The 22,837-nt window shown below is 37.3% G+C and overlaps 1 protein-coding gene and 1 pseudogene across 2 annotated transcripts in view; both read right to left on the bottom strand.

The window, feature by feature from the left end:
• Positions 1–4,686: 4,686 nt before the first annotated feature.
• The window catches only part of LRCH1 (leucine rich repeats and calponin homology domain containing 1), a 203,127-nt gene continuing 184,976 nt past the window's right edge, over positions 4,687–22,837 (bottom strand). For both annotated transcript variants that reach the window (XM_063426004.1, XM_063426005.1), the window contains 3 exons: positions 21,498–21,635; positions 19,684–19,761; positions 4,687–6,384 (listed from right to left, as the gene is read on the bottom strand). In XM_063426004.1, coding sequence (XP_063282074.1) covers positions 6,271–6,384; positions 19,684–19,761; positions 21,498–21,635 — 330 coding nt within the window. In that variant the 3' untranslated portion in view covers positions 4,687–6,270. The remainder of the gene's footprint in view (positions 6,385–19,683; positions 19,762–21,497; positions 21,636–22,837) is intronic.
• Positions 21,642–22,740, bottom strand: LOC134600859 (elongation factor 1-delta-like; annotated as a pseudogene).

Here is a 22,837-nt window from a genome sequence, read left to right as displayed (position 1 = left end):
ATATATCCATTACACACACAGAAACAAACACTACTTACTTTACGGTAATGGGGAGAGAATGACATATATGGACGAAGGGAATGACACACATGGGGGGGCTGGGACGGAGGCACTTGGAGGGGCTGGGGGGATGAGATGCATGGAGGGGCTGCGGGGGATGAGATGCAAGGAGAGGCTGGAGGGGATGACATGTATGGAGGAGCTCGGGGGTATTAGACGCATGGAGGGGCTGGGGGGGATGAGACACATGGGGAAGCTGGGTGGATGAGATGCATGGAGGGGTTGGGCGGTTGTAAGACGCATGGAGGGTGGTGGGTGGCCAGGGCAATTTGTGCACTGGGGCCAATTGATTTCTAATTATGCCTCTGGTGTAGATGTCACACATTTCCAGGTTCATTAATAATATTGATCTGGAAATGTGTGACATCTATATTGATTGTTTCTATTTAATATATGACATCTGATTTAGCAATGCTGTTACAAAATATTTCTATAACCAGGTCTCCAATTTAGCTCTAATTCTGCGGGGAATGTAAGACACGTTGTCTGTTTTAAATGCTAGTAAAATTAAAGATTGGGTTGCTGCATGCACGTGAATTATTACAATTAGGAGAGAAAAAAAAAAGTGAGGATTAGACTTCTCCCAGTCTCAGTGATAACTTTTATCAAACAGAGAGCAGTGAGTATACAGTGAGTATACAGCGGGACATGTAGGCCAACATGGGCTTAAAATAAACAGATACAGAAAATGAATGTCTCAATAATTTGCACTAAGTCGTACTATTTTATTATAATGTAATCAGTGATTTCTATCAGGGAAGGTGCAAACCTGGCTTGATGGGATTAGCATAAATGGTTTGTGGTGTATTTAGTTAACAATCTAACTACTAAATCTTTAAAATATAGATAAAGTTTAATTTTGACTGGAGTGGATTATTTCCAACTTCAAGAAAGGCATTTACCAATGGATTATCAATGGTACCTGAGAGTTCTCATGTCACTATGTAGTAGTCCCTCATATGATATTATAATAATATTTATCTCATAGTATTGTTTAAATTATATTACAATATCATTTTAAAATATTCCATTTAAACTGGTTCACAATGAGAAAGTACTATTGTGCTAAAGTTTACAGTTGATTTTTGTTTTGTTTAATATTATAGTTCCAGGACGTACATGGAACAAAGTAACTTTTTGTTTTTGTTTATATTTACTAAAGGGACACTATAGTCACCAAAACATATTTAGCTTAATTAAGTTGTTTTGGTGTATATATCATGTCCTTGCAGTCTCACTGCTCAATTCACTGCCATTTAGGAGTTAAATCACTATATTTATGCAGTCCTAATCACACCTCCCTGCATGTGACTTACACAGTCTTCCTAAACACTTCCTGTAAAGAGTCATGTAATGTTTACATTTCCTTTATTGCAATTTCTGTTTAATTTAGAATGTTTTATCTCTTGCTCTGCCAATAGCTTGATAGATCATGCAGGAGCTTCTTGTATGTGTTTAAAGTTAATTTTACAGAGCAGAAGATAAAAACCTATAAAATAAGTTTGCATGTGATTGAAAATGAAATCATTTTGTTTTCATACTGGCTGTGTGAGCCACAGCCAGGGGAGGTGTGGCTAGGGCTGCATAAACAGAAGCAATAGTAATTTAACTCTTAAATGGCAGAGAAGTGAGCAGCAAGGCTGGAGGTGTATCATCTATACACCAAAACTGCTTCATTAAACTAAAGTTGTTTTGATGACTCTAGAGTCCCTTTAACCCCTTAAGGACACATGACATGTGTGACATGTCATGATTCCCTTTTATTCCAGAAGTTTGGTCCTTAAGGGGTAAAGGGACACTTCAGGCTCCAAAATAATAACCATGTGTTTAATGCCTCTGCCTTGAGAGGTCATGGACATTATTAAGAAGAACTTTGTTTGTTTTAAATGATTGTATAACAAATCTACCTTTGTCATTACAAATCCTCATATCATGATGACTTTGAACATGTGCAGCAGTATTCAGTGTACGAGCCTCATGCACAGCTGTACTACAGCAACATTTGAATGACAGTGACAGGACACTGCGCTAACCTGCCTGCAGAGCTCACTGCCTAACACTGCCGCTGCTGTCTCTACATTATTTTGGAGGTGGCAGAGTGGGTGTGGGCTTTGGATGCCATGAATGTCCTGGTAAACTGTTCAAACTATATGACAAAAAGTAGAGGGATTGCACCTATAATCTGTGTTCACCATAAGTACTACAAAACAAACTATAAAGGTTATGGTGTTTACAGTGTGCCTTTAATATATTACCTCTACAGCCAAACCACTCCACATCTAAGCTATATTCATAGTCTGAAACTATTTAAATATCTAGTTGACTGAAAAACAAGTGAAATAAAAAGGCACTTGGCACTTGCACAAGGGTCTTGTCTGTTTTCATTCTAAGTCAATCATTGCATGTAGAGTTAAAGACTCCTTGTACAATCTATTTTGGGGGGAAATAGTAAGGTTTAATAAGTTGTACATATATGCCTGGTGACTCCAAAAAGAAATAGAAAATGTCTATCAAGTAAAGTAGAAATAAATGGGGAAAAAAAAAAAAAAAAAAATTCTGATTGTCATTTTTAAGTTGGGGGTTAATAATTGATTAGGTTTTGTAAAATGATTTCCAAAATTAATTATAAATATTTAAGTACAAATTGATAGGCAGATTGGTACAGGCAAGTGATTATTAATAGTTCCCCAAAATCTCTGTATTTTTGCCTAAATACATATAGATCAGGGATTGTGGAGCAGTTTTTGCTTTAAAGTCCTGTAGTTAATCATTTTCATGGACTATCTTAAAAACAAAGTTACAGTATCTTATAAATGCAGACATGTATTTAAAATTATTGAAGAGATTCTTGGTGGGTGAAAATTTGGATGCTATGCACGCTAGTCTTTTACGCTACGTTGATAAGGCTGAATTGGGAAATCTTTTTTTCCGCCCACACTGCTGTTTTTGCGTAAAATTTATATTTTGCTTCTATTACATTCCCAGTTTAATAAATTAAGCCCTACACATTGTATGCTCTTATACTACTAGATCTCTATGTTAACATCTTCCTGTGTTAGTAAACATTGGAAACTAAAAACTAAAGTCTGCCTCTTAAGTAACTAAAGTCTGTTAAGTAACTTTTACTTCACCAGTGAAGATATGAATTCTTAAAAAAACAAAAAAACAAAAACAAACACAATTTAGACATTTGTTAGTTTCTTGAGTAGTTCAGGCTAACTTTGCACTGCAGACATTTGTGGACTACATTTCCCATGATACTTTGGGAGCCCAGAGGAAAGGAATCGTTATATCGTTTCATTTAGTGCATAAAAAGGAGCCATACATTGCAAAACCAGCAATTTGTCGTCAAGAGTCACAAAATTCAGCTAAATATAAAAAATAAAATGTCAGTCGAAGATGACTGTTTTTCAATAGCATTTTACCCAATAGGTATACAGTAACAAAACAATGCTAGCATAAAACATTAAAACAGGTACGACTTAAAGACAAAATCTGTGAAAAGAACTTAAGTGACCACAAAAAAGCAGTAATAAAGGACAGTTCCTATTTTACAGTTTGCACCCAAAAGGATGAATACAATTCTAATAAATATTACTCATACAGTATAAATACTGAATGTCTAAATAGATTTCTTTTTTTTAAGAAAAGCCCAGGTCAGAAAGAATCAGTGGAAGCAAACTGTGTAGAGACTGTTTTTACACAAGCAAAAAATAAAATAAATTGACTCTCCATTCCACAATGTCACACTCCCCCCCCAATTTAATTAGGCTGCAGAATGTAAAGCAGTTTTCTATTAATCTATACATCTGTACAGTTTAGTTACAGTATTAGTATTTATATCTTGAGGGAAATTGTATGTTCACACAATATTGCCTTAAGCGGCAATGGCTTACTTCAATCTGGGTGGAAATGGCCAAATATTGAGTACAATAATTGCTAGAGGGACTCAATTTGAACCTTAATGTACAGTCCAACCAAACACAAGCAGCCTAGCAGCACTAAAACACAAAGTGAACCATATATTCCAGATGTGTGATAAGTAGATAATATACTGAAAATTAATTTGGGAATTGCTTAGAAGCAAAAGCTCAACAAGTAAACAGTAAGAAGGTATGGAAATGTTGGAGCGGAACGAGACAGAAAACTGGACCATTGCTATGAGCCATTTAAGGCTATCAAACAAAGATTAGCTATTTAAAAGGTTATGTGTAGCTTAAATGTTCTCTCCAGTACATTTACTGCTTGCAAACCATCGCAAAAGGTATTTTATTTAGAGTATTAAATCTTTTCAACTAGAGTATGAAGGCACTTTGTAATTTGCTTTGGATAAGGGGTGGAAATTCTTTTCACTTCGGTTGTTGCAGGACTATATATCCCAAAAATCCCTACCAGTAATTGGACAATTCTGGACACCCCTGTTGTAGATGGACTTTATAATAAAAACATTTCAGATTATTTTGTATCCAACATAATAAACAGAAAAGTCCTAAACTAAGAGGTTTGTTTCTGGTCTCTCCTCCCCTCCCCCCTTGCGCTTCACTCGAGATCAAGATACTTACAAATAGTTAAATGTCAATAGGTATGACATAATAATCATAAACGTTGAACTTGTTTATTTTCTCATTTCTCATCACTGCTTCAAAGTGCCCTGTTATTAAATGTTGAATTGGCAGGATCCTCTTTTATTTACATTGTGCCAGTTCCCATTGCATTTCCTAGTGCCGCTAGCTGCTGCAACAGAGTGACAGTTACAAAGAAGAATCCCAGATTGACACAAAATATGCAATATTGGTTCCCACAAAAAACATAGTGGGGAACTCCAGTTATCCTTTAATACTCAGTAAAGGGCCTTGTAAAATATCTTCCCTTTCTTCCCCCAAAAAAGAAACTTAATTGATGCCCCTAGGCGTCAATTAACTGAGGGTATGACAAATAGTCACAGTGACCTTAAAAGAACACGATCGTGTCAGGAATACAAACATATTCCTATCTCTATAGTGTTAAACTATTTAGCTCCCCAGCCCCCTCAGATCGCTTTTAAAAGGTTTTAATATCTATTGGTTTTCTCCCACACCGCACCAGTCTTGCAGCAGCTGGCCCTGACTCCATGGCTGAGGTCATCAATCTTGATGATCTCAGCCAATCTAATGCTTTCCCATATGAAAGCATTGGGAGGTAGTTGAGTATGTCTCTCTATGGGGCATGTTCAGCGTCTCCATGCAGAGCGTGAAGACGCTGAACGTAGGTGCTGCAAACTGCACAGCACTGATCCAGGAAGCACCTCTAATGGCCGTTTGAGTGACTACGCCTAGAGATGTTACTGGCAGCAATGCAAAACTGCCCTTTTTTACATTTAAAAGCCTGCCGGGAAGGCTATAGACACCAGAACAGCTACATTAAGATGTAGCAGTTATGGTGACTATAGTGTCCCTTTAAGTGTAATGATATACTATTTAGTATTTAGAAACAAATGCTTCCTTGCCCCTCTTCATGCACAAGGCACCATGCACTACCAAATACAGGTCCAGGGTATGCTTACTAAATATGTTTAACCCAGGCAGGAGAGCCAGTTCGTGTTTAGTTTAGTTTCCAGTTACCTTTCACATGTTGAGACTAAGGATTATGAGTTCTGGAGTAGTAAGCAAAAAATATTACATTTAAAAGCTCGTCATTCCCATCACAATTGCTCTGATTAAGTGAAAACATCTCTCCATTCTTGAAGTATGCCATGAGTGAAACGCCAAGATAGTGTCCAGGATTGATTACCTAAGCATACTGGCAGAGTACAAGGAGAGGGTTTTAAAATGACGGTTGTTTTCTTGTTTAGAGAGAAATAACCACGGCAGATGTGAACATTGTGTGTAGTGAGGTTCCAAGAACCGTGTTTTGACTTTCTTCAGTCCCTTTAACATTCCCTCTGTGGAGAAAAACTAACAGGGGAGATGTACAAATAAACTATTTGTTAAGGCTTCATTGATTCAGAATTTCTTTTAGATTATAATCTTTTGAAGTAATAGCTGACATTGTATATAAACATTTACTATTTTGTGCAAAAACGTGTTTCGATCTTTCCCTGTGGAATATCATATTCTGCTTTAGATCACGGTTCTTACAAGCATCTCCTCCTTCAATCATTTCCCTCCTTATTCCATTGAGACGGCCTGTGAAGCATGGTGCTACAGTCAAATTAAACAGGATGCAGTAGTTTCATATAAATAAGGCCTGCTTGGTAGTGGTAACGTCTACTAGTGCTTGCACGGTGATGCTCACTTTTACCAAGCCCTTTTCTTCTAGGATGTGATGGGGTAAACACAGTTTCTCCTATAAAAAATAAATAAATAAATAATAATGAATAATTACATAAAAACATATTATTGCCAAGACACTACAAGCTTTCCATTATATTTATATTAAATCAGTGTTTCATTTAGAAGATTCTATTGCAAATATAAAAGGATGTGTTTCATCCCACACAAAGTAATCTCTGCAGAACAGTCTTTCTTTGGGATTGTGTTTAAAGGGACACTCCAGGCACCCAGACCACTTCTGCCCATTGGAGTGGTCTGGGTGCAAAATCCCACTACTCCTAACCCTGCAAGTGTAATTATTGCAGTTTTTTATAAACTGCAATAATTACATTGCAGGGTTAACTCCACCTCTAGTGGCTGTCTATTAGACAGCCACTAGAGGTCACTTACTGACTCATAGCACAGGTTATCTGTGCTAGAGCGTCGCTGGACGTCCTCACGCTGTGTGAGGACTTCCAGCGTTGCTCACTTCCCCATAGGAAAGCATTGAAATTCATTTTCAATGCTTTCCTATGGGGAGACGTAATGCGCATGCGCGGCATTGCCGCGCATGCGCATTAGGTCTCCTCGGCCGGTGGGCGGGATCAGTCTCGCCCACCGGAAGAACAGGGAGGAGCGGCGTGGAGGAGGAGACAGCGGCGAGGGACATCGCCGCTGCCTCAGGTAAGTCACTGAAGGGGTTTTCACCCCTTCAGTAACCGGGGATTGGGGGGTGGGAGGGAGAGGGACCCTCCAGTGCCAGGAAAACTGATCGTTTTCCTGGCACTGGAGTTTCCCTTTAAGGATCTTCCTTCACTGACTGACTCCATCCACTCTATGGTGGGAACTACCACTTGTTACACCTCATCCTCTACCCACATTAAAACAGAAAACTACCTCTTCACCAAGGGACAGATATCCAAGCCAACATAATTATCTACCCAGGTTTACACAGAGTTTAGCACAACATTTTAGGAACACTGTCCACACAACTTATTCATGCTTTCAAATTTTTGAACATATACGTTTCATTTTTTTATTTTTTATTTTTAACATGCTCTTGCCTAAATATTTCCTATTGTGTATTCCACAATTGGTATTTCTATATTTTAGATTAAGGTAGGACTGAGCTGTACTATTTGCAGTTACAGCATCTTGGATAATGAATTTTATGGCAACTAGTTTAACAATATTACTATTTTGAAGAGAAATTACATTTTAAAAATGCTCAATATTGGGATATATTTAAAGGGACACACCAGACCCCTAAGGTTTTTATGTGTGAAGAGTGTGTCCTCTTTTCCATTTTACAAAAAGTGCAGATTTCGATACAAAATGGCACTTTTCTAAAGTAACCATGTTACATCCCTTTGCTGTCAATCAGACACTGGTCCTGTTACTTCCTGCTTTAAGTAGAGCTAAACTTAAGGGGCATCAGTTGCTCAGGAAACCTGCCTCGCAAACACTTCTAATTGAGATGCATTGGGAAGTCAGTAATGCATATATGGACTCTGCTTCATCCAACCGATTATGTGTTTGGAGAGGAGGTTAATAAGTATATGCTTATGCTTATGCTAAGTACAGTTTTTTCCTTTAACCCCTTAAGGACACATGACATGTGTGACATGTCAAGATTCCCTTTTATTCCAGAAGTTTGGTCATTAAGGGGTTAAAAGTTAATAATTGTATCTAATATCTTACATCAATGAAATACAACTTTAAGACGTAGTGTGACAATCAACAAGTTTGTTGTAGCCATCATGAATAAAACTGCATATGCTTCCTATTAAAACCAAATTTTGTTACATCCTCAAATAAAGCAGAAATTGGGCTGAAAATATTGTTAGAGAATCCCAGTTTGAATATATCCATGTATATTGCACTAGTATACTAAACTACCAACCTAAGAGACAAAATATAACATCCCATAACAGGGATGTTGGTCATTCTTGGGTCTTAATATTTGGTCATGGTTGGCCTGGAGGAGATATGTCTTAGTTACATAGTTACATAGCTGAAAAGAGACTTGCGTCCATCAAGTTCAGCCTTCCTCACATATGTTTTTTGCTGTTGATCCAAAAGAAGGCAAAAAAAAAAAAAAAAAACCCCAGTTTGAAGCACTTCCAATTTTGCAACAAGCTAGGAAAAAAAATTCCCTCCCGACCCCAGAATGGCAGTCAGATTCATCCCCGGATCAAGCAGCTATTACCCTACATTGAAAGATTATATCCTTGAATATTCTGTTTTTGCAGATAATGTTTTGCAGATAATGTAGTTGATAATATCCTTGAGTGGTCACCTGTTTAAACTCTAGTCCAACTTGCTAGAGGACTTTGGTGGGTTCTTTTAGGAACCTACAATCTTAGCAGGTCAAATAGCAAGTCAACTGGACTACATAACCTGTTAAATAATGGGGAAAACCTGATTCCATTTGAATTATTCCACATGGAGTTAAAGGCAACACCATGAACAGCAAACATTACAGCCAGGTTCAGCAAACTAGGAGGGAAGAGTAGACCCCCACCTGTTGTAATGCTGGCTAATGATCATGAGAATATTGCAGAAGATTGGGGGATCCTACTTTTTAAGCTTTCAGGCCTAGGATTAAAAGAAATTCAGATTTGTACAATATATTAATGCCTACAAAGAAGATTGTAATATTTGTATATAAATCACTGCATCAATTGCAAATTTAAAAACTCAAGTTTTAATTACATAAACAATTCTAACAGCCATTAAATATACTTTGAATATACTGTTGCATTGATAACTAAGCTAAGAACATTTTAACTGTTTTTTTTATTGATGAATATTCTGTTTAAATAGCCATGGAAACTCTCCAATTAACGTCTTGCTGTCAGTCTGCTTTGTTATGAATACCTCCTTTGTGGTTTGAGGCATTTATGGAAGGAATACATTTGCTTTCCAAGTGCAGACATCTGGTGAACAGAAGTCTCACAAGGAAAGACATTTTTTTGTAATATTTAATTCAGTTGCTAAGCTTCACCACCATTATCTTATATCAGTATAAATGCATGGGCTCTCCTTCTGTAATTCCAGGCAAATAATGGCTCAGGACACTCCCCAATACAAACTGACAATCGTTTTTTTGGAAAAGAGACAGGAAAATTCACATTCAAAAGTTAGTACTAGATTTAAGGTCTACTGCTTCATCGTAGTAGTGCTGAGAACCTTCCTTTGGTGACCACTGTAGTAGACAATCATGTTAATGTATAAAGAGTAGCTCTGAAGCAAAGTTCCTAAATTAGAGCAATCACCATAAAAACCAACATAATGTCCCTGTTGATTGCTTCACTTTCGGCATTTGTCCAGAGCTGCCCTTACCTACAACCTCAACTGTGTGGATAACTGACCTAAAATGATGTCATGAGAAGGAGGATTATTTAGCATTTTTAAGAAATGTGTGTTCCACTTTTTTACTCTTTTTAAAAGGCGAAGAAATATTAAGGTGCTGGAAATGAAGGATTAATCTATCTGCACATATATGTTTTTGAACAATGCGAAGCAAATTTCAAATTATTGGATTAGCAATTCATGTTCTATAAAGGGGTTTTAGTGTTTCATGGGGCAATTAATTGTTTTCTGTTTTGGACCACTTTACAGCCAACATTAGGCAAAGACGTGGTGATTGTGACATTCCAGAATGGGCACTGGTCCTGAATCACAGTTCATTCTGTGCCATTTCTTTCTTTAAAGAGGAACAGTGTCTCATTCCCTGATTCCAGTAAATGCTATTGAAGTGCAAGACCAGGAATGCAGCAGACTTAAGTAAAAACCCCACATCTGGCTGTGCCAGTTCGGCCTGGCATATGCTTTAACAGTCACATTAACAACACTGTGAAGCACAATTATATCAAGCAAGAAGTTACGTTGTTCTCCAACACATTATCCCATCTACTACACCACATTCACTGCTGCTAGGGGCACTGGATAGAGCCATGCGGATCAGACCCTCAACTACCATCCTTTAGCAAACACTCTCTGATCAAGATTATTTGGGAAACAGCCTAAGTTAATGGTGCAGTGCAATAAAACCAACTCGTGTAAAGCTAGTTTTCTGGGATATGTTGCACTTCATGTAGCTTTTACAGTTACAAAGCTGATAACTCTTCCATGAAGGTTTGGGTTTTGACATGCACACACCAGTAGATATGTGTAAGAAATAAATGCTATCATCAGGCAAACACAAAATGCGGACCGATCTCTTAATCAACACTGCTCACCATGGCAAATTATGTAAGGAATAATTGACGACAGGCCGTTGAATTATTAGAAAAATAATGCACACCCGAGGTGGTAATGGGGTCACGACGCGAAGCGGAGTGGCCGTTACACCTCAGGTGTGCATTCTTTTTTTCTAACAATTCAACAGCCTGTAGTCAATTATTCCACTTATGCTACAGTTACCACACCTCAAAACATTGTTCAGATGATGAATGTCAAGTTTTTGCCATTAAAACGCTCTTGTGTATAGAACTAATTTCTTATTACGCAACTGCAATGCGGTCAAGACCTGTCTGGAATTACTTTAGCCGTGCGTCTCCCTGAAAATAATGCACACATTAGAACGTTCGTCAACCAAGCAGATTGAAGCATTCAATGGCCCTGTAGTATGAGGCTCATTAAAAACACCTAATGGTCGCTGACATTTTCAACAATAAAAAAACTCACAGGAGTGAAAAAAATAAAGCACAAAACATTCAGTGTGCTGCATCATGAATTAGAGTTGCTAGAACCCTTGGAAACTAGATAAGGTCTGATCTGAACTTTTTTCTTCAGGCAGATCCATGTGTTAACAATAAACTTATTGCTGGTTTTGGAAGTGGGAACCTCATTATTGTTGTTGGAGTTCTGGCCATGAGAAGGGATGTGGCTAGTTAAAGTGCAGCTTCTCACAAAAAGAGTATGTCTCCTATTCACAACTCGTGGTCTATGCAAGAAATGAGGTTTGGCATGTCAAGTAGATAGTATATAGAAGGATATTTCTATATTCATTGGGACTAGTACTTTTTTTTTTTTTTACAAGTTGTACAAAATGTTGCATTTTATTTAACTCAACAATTTTACCAACTATATTTACTAGAGAAAGGCAGGACCAGAATGTATATCACAAATAATGTGTTGACTATGTAGTTCATATGTAACAAATTAAACAATGAAATTACAATTACATGGTATTTCCATTCACAGCATCAAATGCAAAATGGTCTCCCTTCTCTACTATACTCACTAAACCATCAGATATATTAACTATAATTTATTATTATATCAGTGAATAAGGGATAGTGCAATGTTAATCCCATTTTCTCTCTTCTCACCTTCAGTGTAAAGGACTTTTGTAGGCGAATTCTAATTTTTTAAGAATATTTTGATTGTCTTGATAAATGTCTTATCTCCTCTGAAACCTAATAAGCTGGCACAGGTCTCAAGACATGTTCTTGCCAACACAGGAGACCAAAAAGAGGGACTGATCTGGCAATAATTATACAGTGTTTATGTATTGTGTTAGCTACATACATATCCTCTAGCATCCTTTGCAATCAGAGTAGAGAGCAAAGCATTCTGGGACAAAATACACATAATTCCTGGCGAGGTCCAGTGCGCCTAGAACTTCCAGTATGGAATCAGACATGGGGTAACAACTTCAATGTGTAAATTATCTGCTACGTTATACATATGCTACCAATTAGGGTAGCATTACACAGATACAATTATTAGAAGATTACAAGACATAAATTAGGCATGACAGAGTCTCTTTAAAGCTCTACTACATGGGGATATATATGATCTCCCAACACAAATGATCAATATTCAGTACTCGGAATCGGAATGTTTATGTAAATGAGAACACATACACAGGCAGCATGCTTCCAAGGTTGCTATTCATACAATTGTCATAACAGGAAGGCAATACATGCTATACTTAAATTCAATTATTATTTTTAAGCAGAAATGAAAGCTTATGTTTTGCATCCATTACAGCCCAGTTTTTTTTTTTGTTTTTTTTTTTTTTATTCAGCCCCCTTCACCTCTGAAATATGTAGAAAACATTTTTTTCAAGATATAATTCCGTGGAAAAAAAAATATCTTATGCTATAATATTTAAACCTATTTAGAAGCCTAAAATGAAGTTCCATAGATGAATGCTGGAACTTCTGACCCCTAGCCAGCCCGTATCAGATCTCTTGGAACACATGTGTACCAAGTGAAAATAACTTGTGTAATAACTTTTATTACATGTTGGGAAACACCTGCATCAAGTAGGTTTTAGGTTTTCTACATGGTTGAATAAGAAAGCAATAGCAATTAGCATCCAGTTACTTAAATACTATGCTATGCCACCAATGTAGTAAAAAGTAAAAAAAAAATTGGCTTATATTAGGAGCCTTACAGCAACAGAATCCAGTGGTGAAAGGAGCAATGGGAATTGATTTCTGAATGTCAGATAGCAGCCAAAAGGGATGATTAAATTAAGTACCTTCATAACTCCAGGAATAAAGATGCAATTGCGTGCATGCAAATAGGTTAAGCCGATAGTGCATTCCAATGAAAACTTAAATACATTAATACGAAAAGTAGTATATGTAAAAGGCAAACGCCTATCAGATCCCAGGAGTGTAAGAAAGTGGCGGGTTGTGGGATTTTCTCTCCCAGAGCCAGAAGAGCATCAACAGTCTGTTGAATGTGGCGAATATTCAATTGAAGGATGTCATTTGGAGAGCAGAGGTCAGCCTATCCGAAGGGCAGCCATCAGAACAGAAAGAAACAGTGCACAGCATTAAAAAGACAACACAGATAGAGAATTGAATAAAGTAAATCAATAGCCTATGGGGCTAAGATTATGGAAGGTTTCCTACATGTGTTTTCCACAACAGCAGAAAGCTTAAAGCCACTAAATTACTAGAGCACAAATGATTACATTGGTGCCCAAAGGCAACGCTATAGACCATTTCTATGTCTACACCAACTGTTGAAGTAAAAATAAAAGATGAATGTGTTTTTGGGAATCTATGAATTCAGGTGACAAGTTATCTTTTTACAACAAGTATTGAGGCAAAGAATGGAATATAACGGAAAGAGGGGAAACATAAATATCACAATGAAATGTGAGGCTGGACCCAATGATAGCAGATAATACACCTAAAATGTTAACTAATATCTGCAATTTCTCACCTTAATGTATATGCTTCAGGCAAAAGAAAGCAATAGATGCATGTATTTCTGTAATGGAATGACGGCAAAAGAACACAAAGCTATATTTTATATATATATATATATATATATATATATATATATATATATATATATATATATATATATATATATATACACACACAGATGGAATTGGAAAACTTTATGCGTAGCTGTGAAACTAGTGTGAATATCTGCAACTAATATGGCATCGAATGCCAATACATAGAAAGTTTGTCTTGGCTCAGATTAAGCGTTAGCAATTGCTCAAATGGTGACAGATACATGTGCATGTTATGTATCATGAATTCATTAGTCATTAATAAAATAAAAAAATTAAAAAACTTCAAAAGTATGCAGCAAGTTTATACATGTAATAAAAAAATAAAACTTTTGGTTCTATTCACTAATAATTTTATTTATCACGTTACAGTTCTCACTCACTCTGTCAAAATACCCTTTGAGAATATATACCCTGTCATTTGTAAGGAGATGCATCGACTCTCTCCTCCACTGGCGGATCCAGAGCCTTATCTCGGGAGGGGCACTCATAGATTATTTAAAGAAACAATCCAGGCACAATAACCATTACAGCTCTCTGTAGTGGTTATGGTGCCAGGAGTGTTGTGGTGCCCTCCCAGAGTAAATAGTCAAACCGTTTAAGAACAGTTTGACAATTTACCTGGGGTCTGCCAGGATAGGGGCTGTAGTATGGGGATAGGGCCTCTAGGTAGGTGTGTGTGTGTGTGTGTGAGACAGTGTGTGTAGGAAGGGCAGTGTGTGTTTGTGTGAGTGATGTAGTGTGTGTATGGGGCCAGTGTGTGTATGAGGGTGTAGTGGGGGCAGTATGTGTATAGAAGTGCAGTATGTGTGTGTGGGGGAGTTTAGTGGGGGAGTGTGTGTATGAGGGGCGCAGTGTGTGTATGGGAGTACAGTGGGGGCAGTGTGTGTATGAGGGGCGCAGTGTGTGTATGGGAGTACAGTGGGGGCACTGTGTGTATGGGGGTGCAGTTTGAGCAGTGTGTGTATGGAGGAGAAGTGTGTATGGGGGTACAGTGGGTCCATTGTGTGTATGGGGGTGCAGTGGGGGTAGTGTGTGTATGGGTGTAGAGCAAATAGCAAAGGAGAGGTGCAGAATTAGATATTATGGTGCACAAATATAGATAGTTTTTTCCTGTTGGATAAATGGCTCACATAACAAATCGGAATTTATGTAAACAGTAATGCTCTAGGTCAAAAATAGGAAATGTGAAATTCCATTGGATGTTTCCATTGGATGTTGCCATTGGATTGAGACATTCCAACTTATTTAGCTATACTGAGCACTGTGTGATACAGCAGAGATCTCTTGAACCAAATCCTGGTCTGGTGGAATTACAGAGTATGAGCGTAGGATTTCCTAATATCAATGATTGGAAAAGTATAAGCTTGCATCCGACATAAAATCTTATTCAGGTTTCATTATCAAAATAAATAAAAATAAAGTGAATTGTAGAAGTGAATGTAAGCTGCCTCTGGCTTCCATTCACTTGCTCGGCTAGTTTCCATTCATTCTATTTTTTTATTTGAAGTGAATTAGTTGCTCTGTCAGATGCATGGTTTTTGCTTCAGTGCCTGGAGGGTTCCTTTAAGTAGTGTTGAGGCACTGGCCTACAAAGCGATTAGTGAGAATGTTGCTCTAATAATAAAGGGATTTGTCAATCAACCAACTTCGAATTCGGGGGTCAACACAATTCTGCTTTAGTTCAACTAAAAAATAAATGGACAAAACTAATTTTTAAAAAGGTCAAATCCAACATGTAAAGGGCATTTTTAAATTGGGCACCATGTGTAAACCGCATCTTGTATGATAAGAGACCTGAGAATGAATGACTTAATTTCTAGTGAAATCACATGAACGCATTTTAATCCCAAGCCCTGTAATACAGGTGGGTGATGTTTGCGACCTGCTCCAAACTCTGTCTATTCACTAGGCTGCTTTCATTTTACTCTGCAAAGCAAATAGTAAGAAAATAAAGGACACTTATCAGCCCCACAAATCTCATCCACCAGGACAAAAATTCATTTATTCATACTTGCTACAACTGGTTCTTCTGTCTCATACAGAGGTCTATCACTGCAGGTATCTGCATTCCAAAACGTAACTCCTGACAGATAATGTATTTGAACATCTCTATAAATAATACACAAGATGTTTGTCCTAAAAGTTATTTTAATGCAGCTAACATACATAGTTTTTATTAAGGATCACTATTAAAGGAGAACTGGAATCACCCCTCATTCCAGGGACCTATTTAACCATGCCCTGCCGAGAGTGGATTTATCTCATAAGAGTTGGCATTAGGCTGCTAGAGGGGTACACTGGCATTGTGGCAGGCTTATGCAATGTATTATCATATACTGTAATTAACACCCCAATATTTTTGCTTAAGTCGGGTGTTTTTCAAAGCCCATTCCAGTTTGTGAGCATTGAAGTTGGTGTTTAGTATATGAATGAGTGCGCTGGATCTTGGAAATACATATTTAATTATTTTTTTTTCCGTTTCCAATATACTGACCTACTATGTCTTAGGTCATCCTGCCCTCTAGTGGAAGTAGTCAAGTATACACTTCCTAAATTCCAACCAACCTAAACACTATGATCAAGGATTGCAATGATAATGCACCCCTTACAATGTTTAACTAATAATTTAACTATTTAAACTATGTGTGTAACAGTGTATAGTATTTAAATGTATCCCTAACAGGAAAAATCTCAATAGCACAGCAAAACACACCATGGTGAATAATAAAAGTTTTATTATTCATTAATCATGTAAAAAAATCTTATAAATTAAAATTGTAATTTAAGCAGTCAAAGTGCTTTAATCTTAAAGTGAATTTTTATCACTCCCTGTAGGACCTAATTGTAAGCTTATGTAGGAGTCAGGAAAAGGAAGACAAGTTAGGTTTAATGTTCACATTGTGCATTTTATACCATACAGCTATTGTATGAGAGTAAGTCTTCTTCTGTGTGTGTGGGGACAACGTATTGCAGGGGAACCAGTCATTCCTTAGAAATTGTGTTTTTTTTTTTTGTTTTTTTTTTTAATAAAACACTAAAAATCACATTGGAAAATTATTACTATAAGAAAACCGTTTCCATGAGATGTTCCATTTCCTTTTAACCCCTTAAGGACACATGACATGTCATGATTCCCTTTTATTCCAGAAGTTTGGTCCTTAAGGGGTTAAATATATATAAAAAAAAGATTTGGCAATTTACATCACAATCCGTTCAGTCCAGGCAAAGTCAGACACCCATTACATAAAGGTAGGAGGAGAAGAAACATTGTTTAAGTTCCATTCTCGTTTGTGTGCAGTCTCTACTGACGTGGTAAGGACAGAGCTTGTGGCAATGACTGATGTGGAGGTGGATACAGTCACCACTTGCAGGATAAACAGTTGTAGATGTCTATTGTACATTTTATTTATTTTTCTTATGTCATAAATATACTCTTGCTAAATATTGGGAATAAATAAACATGTTAAAATATTGGACAGTTTTCCCCGTCATCACCCTAATCCTGGAGAAAGGCAGAATTCTTATTTTAAGATAATTCTAATATGTTCCCAAAGGCTGTTGGACTTCAATTGTGTGTTAAAGTCAAATCTATCTTTAATATTACTGCCTGCTACCTAATCTAATTATAGGAGAAATCCTCAGCTCAGTAAGATTTAGCTCTCCACTAGCTCAGCAACCTAAAACTCCAAAATATGTTTGAGAAGTGTTGAGCAAGCAAGAGTGACTAGTAGCCAAATTCACTATGACTGTGCTTTGGTAATGTGGGCATGAAGGAGATTGATGAGGAATATTCTGCACTAATCAAGGTAAGTGTATGAACAAGCCTTTAAAAAAATGATTTAAATATAATGCCACCGTAATGTTTTTCTGGGGGAAGGGAATTACTGACCTGAAGGGAGAATGACAAAAGTAGCTTAGAAGATGAAAGAGCTCGGATTTGAAATGACTACATTTCAAGAAATGCAAAGTCAACCATATACAGACAGTGGACAGGAACAGTGATATAACGTAAGAGACAGACCATGGAACCAAAGATACATGAGAGCGTTATCAGCATAGAGATGGTACAAGAGTTTTGAATAAAGGATTACAAGGTAGCAATGAGAAACATATGGTCAATCTGCAAATGGTTTGTAGAACTGGGTGATCCACAGCATCAGAAGCGGCAGTAAGGTCAAGTAGAATTTGTAGAGAGTAATGACCTTTGAATTTAGTAGATATTAAATCATTGGTCACTTTGTTTTTTTCCCCACTCTTGACACCCTTGTGGGTTGCACTAACAAGAGTGAAGTGAACTGACTTTGCAGTTGGAATAAAGAAGGTTAGTCAACTGAATATATACAAGCTCCTACGGGAAGCAGGAGACAGCAAGGTGACATCGAGACAAAGAAGATACATTGATAGATGGTTTTTAAGATGAGATTAATAAGTCTGTGTCAAGATAGTGAAAGAAGCTAGTTAGATGTCAGGAGAGAGATGAAATTAAAATAAAAAGAGTGGAGGAAAGTGATTAAAGCGGCTGTGTCACGGGGAATTGGCGCTATATGGGAAAAAAAACGATTATCCCCCTTGAATAGATTTGTCTTCCTATCCCCCACCACATCAATAAATTTTTGGCACAGTCTCCTGATTTACCTCTACAAAGCCATTTGATTTTTTAAATTTATTTTAAAACAACAAGTATTTTTCTTGGGAGGGAGGCGAGAGGTATAGTTTCCCTTGCAGGCTCTGTCCATTGCCAGCTATGCACACTGACGACAGACAATATTATGCACAGAATTGACATTGAGTATCCCAGTTCCTGGCTGCCTAAGTCACGTATGCTCGGGGTGTAACACGCCCCCAGCACATAATTACAGATGACTCTGTATGTTCACTGTTTAAACTGGAACACTGCACATACATATTCACATCAGCAAGTGGTCATGGTGCTTAGAGTAACCCTTTGACACCAGTAAGAGGTAACAAGTACATAACAGGTCTAAAATTCCACGAGTAGTGTAATATTTCATTTATGTAAGCTACAGCAGGAACAGATGTAGTTAAAATCTAGTCAAGAACAATATTGTATTACAAGATATACAGAGAAGGTCCTCACTTGTCATAGCACGTATACAAACATTATTATTAGAATAGCATTGTACAATTATAAAAAAAGGGGGTTACTTAGAGGTGAAGTTTACAATGTATGAGGATTGTGAGGTAGGTGAATGTAAATCATTATGTGTCTGACTGGGATTCGAACCTGGGAATCCAAATTCAATGACAATGTTACCACTGCTCTAACCAACCAATATGAAATGTTCATATTACACCACGATTTGTGTCCATATGTATGTGATAATCAATTCTAACATTATCAGCCCATTATTTTTCAAGAAAATAAAAAATAAAATAAATCACAAATCCTATGTTGCTCAGCATTAACTCACACACCAATTATTTTGCATTTTTTTCCTCTCCCTACCTTTCTTCAATATATTCAGGATTTCATCTCTGTTCTGAATGTTCACTGTTTGATAAAAGCCCTGTGTTCTCTGGACTGAAAGATTGACCCTTGCATTATCAACGCAATTCTGTCTTGCTTTATTAAAAACAGTGGAATAGGCCTATTTTAAGACCCGTGAGTGCCCTTTTATATAGATACTATTGTTATGGTAAGAGTCTGTGCGCAGGCAACTTATTGACCTGAATTTCTGAGCATGGAAATAAATGCAAAAATCAGAAGCAGAAGCCATGATTATGACCGTGTGTTTTAATGAGACAAAAAAAAAAAAGCAATAGCCAATTTTTATTTACATTTTCTTGGGAAGGAGTTTCTATATTTGTAACATTGCCCTACAGTAATTTAAGCATCTCAGTTCTGCTCTACTGTAGCATTTATTTAGCATATAGTGCTTCATCGTCAGGCAAAGGCTTGTTAAACCCTCCCTGAGCTACATATGTATTTGTGATACTGCCAGCAGAAAGTTCAGTATTTCTTTATGCACTAACTTTGAAATGTGAATGACCGTGTCTCTCTATATTTCACTGAGAGTATAAAACGCAAATCCTTACCTCAGGTACTCCCATTTTTCTACATGCTTCCAGGAAGTTTTCAACATTCCTTCTGCATTTAGCCATGCTAAGTTTTGGCTGCAAGACAAAGACAATACAAAATCAATTCAGATGAGTATCTCATTTACGGTAATGCAGTTATTTCAGCAGAAACTCACTATAATATACCACCAGCATGTATTTATTTTCCAGCGAAATGATAATGTATCCCAATACGGGTGAGTGATTGTTTAACTTAGGGAAACAGTTTAACTTTAGAAACAAACAAGCCAATCTATATTTTGATATGAATATCTGAGAAAAGTTTGGTAGTTGGTTTTATGCTATTTTTATTGTGACCGTAAGAATTCTATTTTTTTTCTTTTTGCTGCATTTTCCAATACCCATAGTAATCTAATAATATCATGGACTCTTATGAACAGGGGAAGAAGCATGGTGGGTGTTATTGTAGCCTACCATGTGCACAGGACCATCAGGACTATGTGGCTCAACGTTTCAACAGTTTTCCAGCATTATTTACCAAGATTATGGGACCTGAAAAGATTTACATTTTCTTTGGTGACACGTGGGCTAGATATTTATAAACTAAACACTTGCTGTATTAACCCTGCATCAGCATCATTAACCCCAAACCAAGTAATAAACCCGCAGCCAATGAATGTAAGTCCTACACCAACAGCTATACCCCCACACTGCGCCATAGAATTAACTTCAGAGTAAATGCAAGTGGCACTGTCACAAAGTGTATTCATTTCTCATTATAACAGGGGACTCTGTGCATTTCATGACACCACGCAGGACTCCAGCCTATCGGCCTCCCAGCAACAACCCTGGAAACTCCCACTAATCTTAGGCAGCACTAGGACCTCTTAACCCCCTCACCACCCAAACACAATAAACTAAACACTACACTATAACTAAACATGATTCTTTACACTACAGTAACACTACGCCTCTGTAGATGTATTCTTCTGCTTTATACTTTTATATTTATAGTTTGACATTACAACTATAATTGTACTGCTATATCGTCGTGTATTAACACATTGCATATACTTTTAGTATCACTTTTTGCCAATTATAAGAATTAAGCAGTATTAACGCATTGTACTTCTCACTGTTTTTAGTAATATACTTATAGCCTGGGTAATTGCTTTATGCCTCCTAAATCCCTCGAAAATAAGATGAATATTTAATTTTTCTGTCTTTTGCTCTGTGTTGGCATTCTGTACATTTTCATTATACTTCAATACACACCTCCCACATTAGCAACCATACCACCTTTCCATGTTCCTTGGCCACGGAGTTATACTTAATATCACTTTTTAGTATCAGACTTAGAAACTCATTAAACTCAGCAGAACACTGGAGTGAAATGTAAAGATCTCTTGAAAATCCATATCGTTACAGTAATGTTCTCTAACTATATGGCACCATCAATGGCACCATCAATGGCACCATCAATCCCACCCATCTCTCAAACTTAATATAAAAATAACAGGAGAAAAAAAATGAGCAGGAAAAAAAAAGTAATTATAAGGAAAGCGTAAGAAAAAAAGAGTAAAGGAAAAGGAAGACCCACCTCCCAATATAAGCCTAATATTTCATGAAGTGCACATTTTTTTTCACAGACATAATTTGATCTTCCTACACTGGGGATGGATATGATATTGATTTGTTTCTTAGATAGACTATACAAGCCTAATGTTCATATGTGGTTAATCCTGTGTGTGTGCCAATTCCACATCCCTATTATTCATACATATTTTATGGTGTCCAGATGTGACAACAATCATGAGCTACATTTAACTTACAACAGCAGGAGAAGGCACGTGGATGCTCCCTACTGACCGAGGTCGGATTTGATTGACTAAATGGCAAAGAACAACTCCATCCATTAATGCAGATCCTAAGTCTTCAGGGAGGCAAACCTTTAACCGTATTTCAATATTCTGAAATTAAATAAGAGAAAGAATGATTCTATTACTTTTTATTGATAACTTTTTCACTTCAACAGATATATTAGTTAGTAAAACCAACTTCAGTAAATTGTACTTTTTTATTGTATATGTCATCGATTTCTTCTCCGCATACGGACGTAACCTTTCCTTTCTGACCTCGACAGCTTTTGCATCTTCCTCTTCATTACTTTCAAAGAGGTCGATATCATCATCTTCTTCTTTCTTTTTTGGGGCTTCAGCAACAGTGTCAACTTTGACCTCTACTTGGGCAGGGAGCTTGCAGACAACAGTTTCAGGTCTGGGCTGATCTGAGATAGCAGACTTCTCCAGTGTATTGACCTGGCTCTCCAACTTAGAGATAGCAAACAGCAGATCTTTCACCACTTTCTGGAGGTTCTGATTCTCATGTTTCAAGGTAAAAACCCGAGACAGGAGTTCATGGTTGTCTCCACCGCTTGCGAGCGCTGCAGCCGTGCAGCAATTTTTAGATATTCTCCCTGGCACTGGCAATGTCATGGAGGATTTGCTCACTCCCACCTCCTGTTGCTGGTTTAGAGTGTTTTCTGCCAGTTTCTTGCTTAGATTTTCATAATACTGTTCTCGGCATCTTATATATGTCCTCTCCTGCAACTGTCATCAAAACAAAACTCTAAGCCCTCAGTGAATAATATCCTAGAAACCTACTTTTCTACCTTACCCTTACCTTTTGTGTCACTATACCCCACTCCCTCTAGCATGTAAGCTCCAACTTGTCTGGTTACAAACACGTGTCTGTTAGTCCACCCATTGTACAGTGCTGCGGAATGTGTTGGGGCTTTATAATCATAATAATAATGTACCCTTCACTCATTCTTGTCTCTAAAAGTGGTTATTAGGGACTGCCTGATTTAATTTAGTCATTGTTGTATGTGGCAATTGTACGCTACATTCACAACTTGCACTGATCTTTCTCAAAGCGTAATTGATAGAGGAGCCATGGCTGCGTGCATTCTTGGTTGGTGGCTCTGCTACTCACTGCAATTGTGATACCAGCTTTTTTTAAATTAATAGCAGCTGCAGTATGGCTGCTATCTGCTAATACAACAGTTCCACTCATACTATTTGATGTGTGGAACTGCCGCTAAGGGCTAAGCCATTAATCCCCTATAAACCTCCTGGACACAGAATTATGGGACAAGATCAGGCCCCATAGA

This window comes from Pelobates fuscus, chromosome 1 (genome assembly GCF_036172605.1).
Source record: "Pelobates fuscus isolate aPelFus1 chromosome 1, aPelFus1.pri, whole genome shotgun sequence".
In the NCBI taxonomy this organism is placed as follows: Eukaryota; Metazoa; Chordata; class Amphibia; order Anura; family Pelobatidae; genus Pelobates; species Pelobates fuscus.
This window is presented reverse-complemented; position numbering and strand designations above follow the sequence as displayed.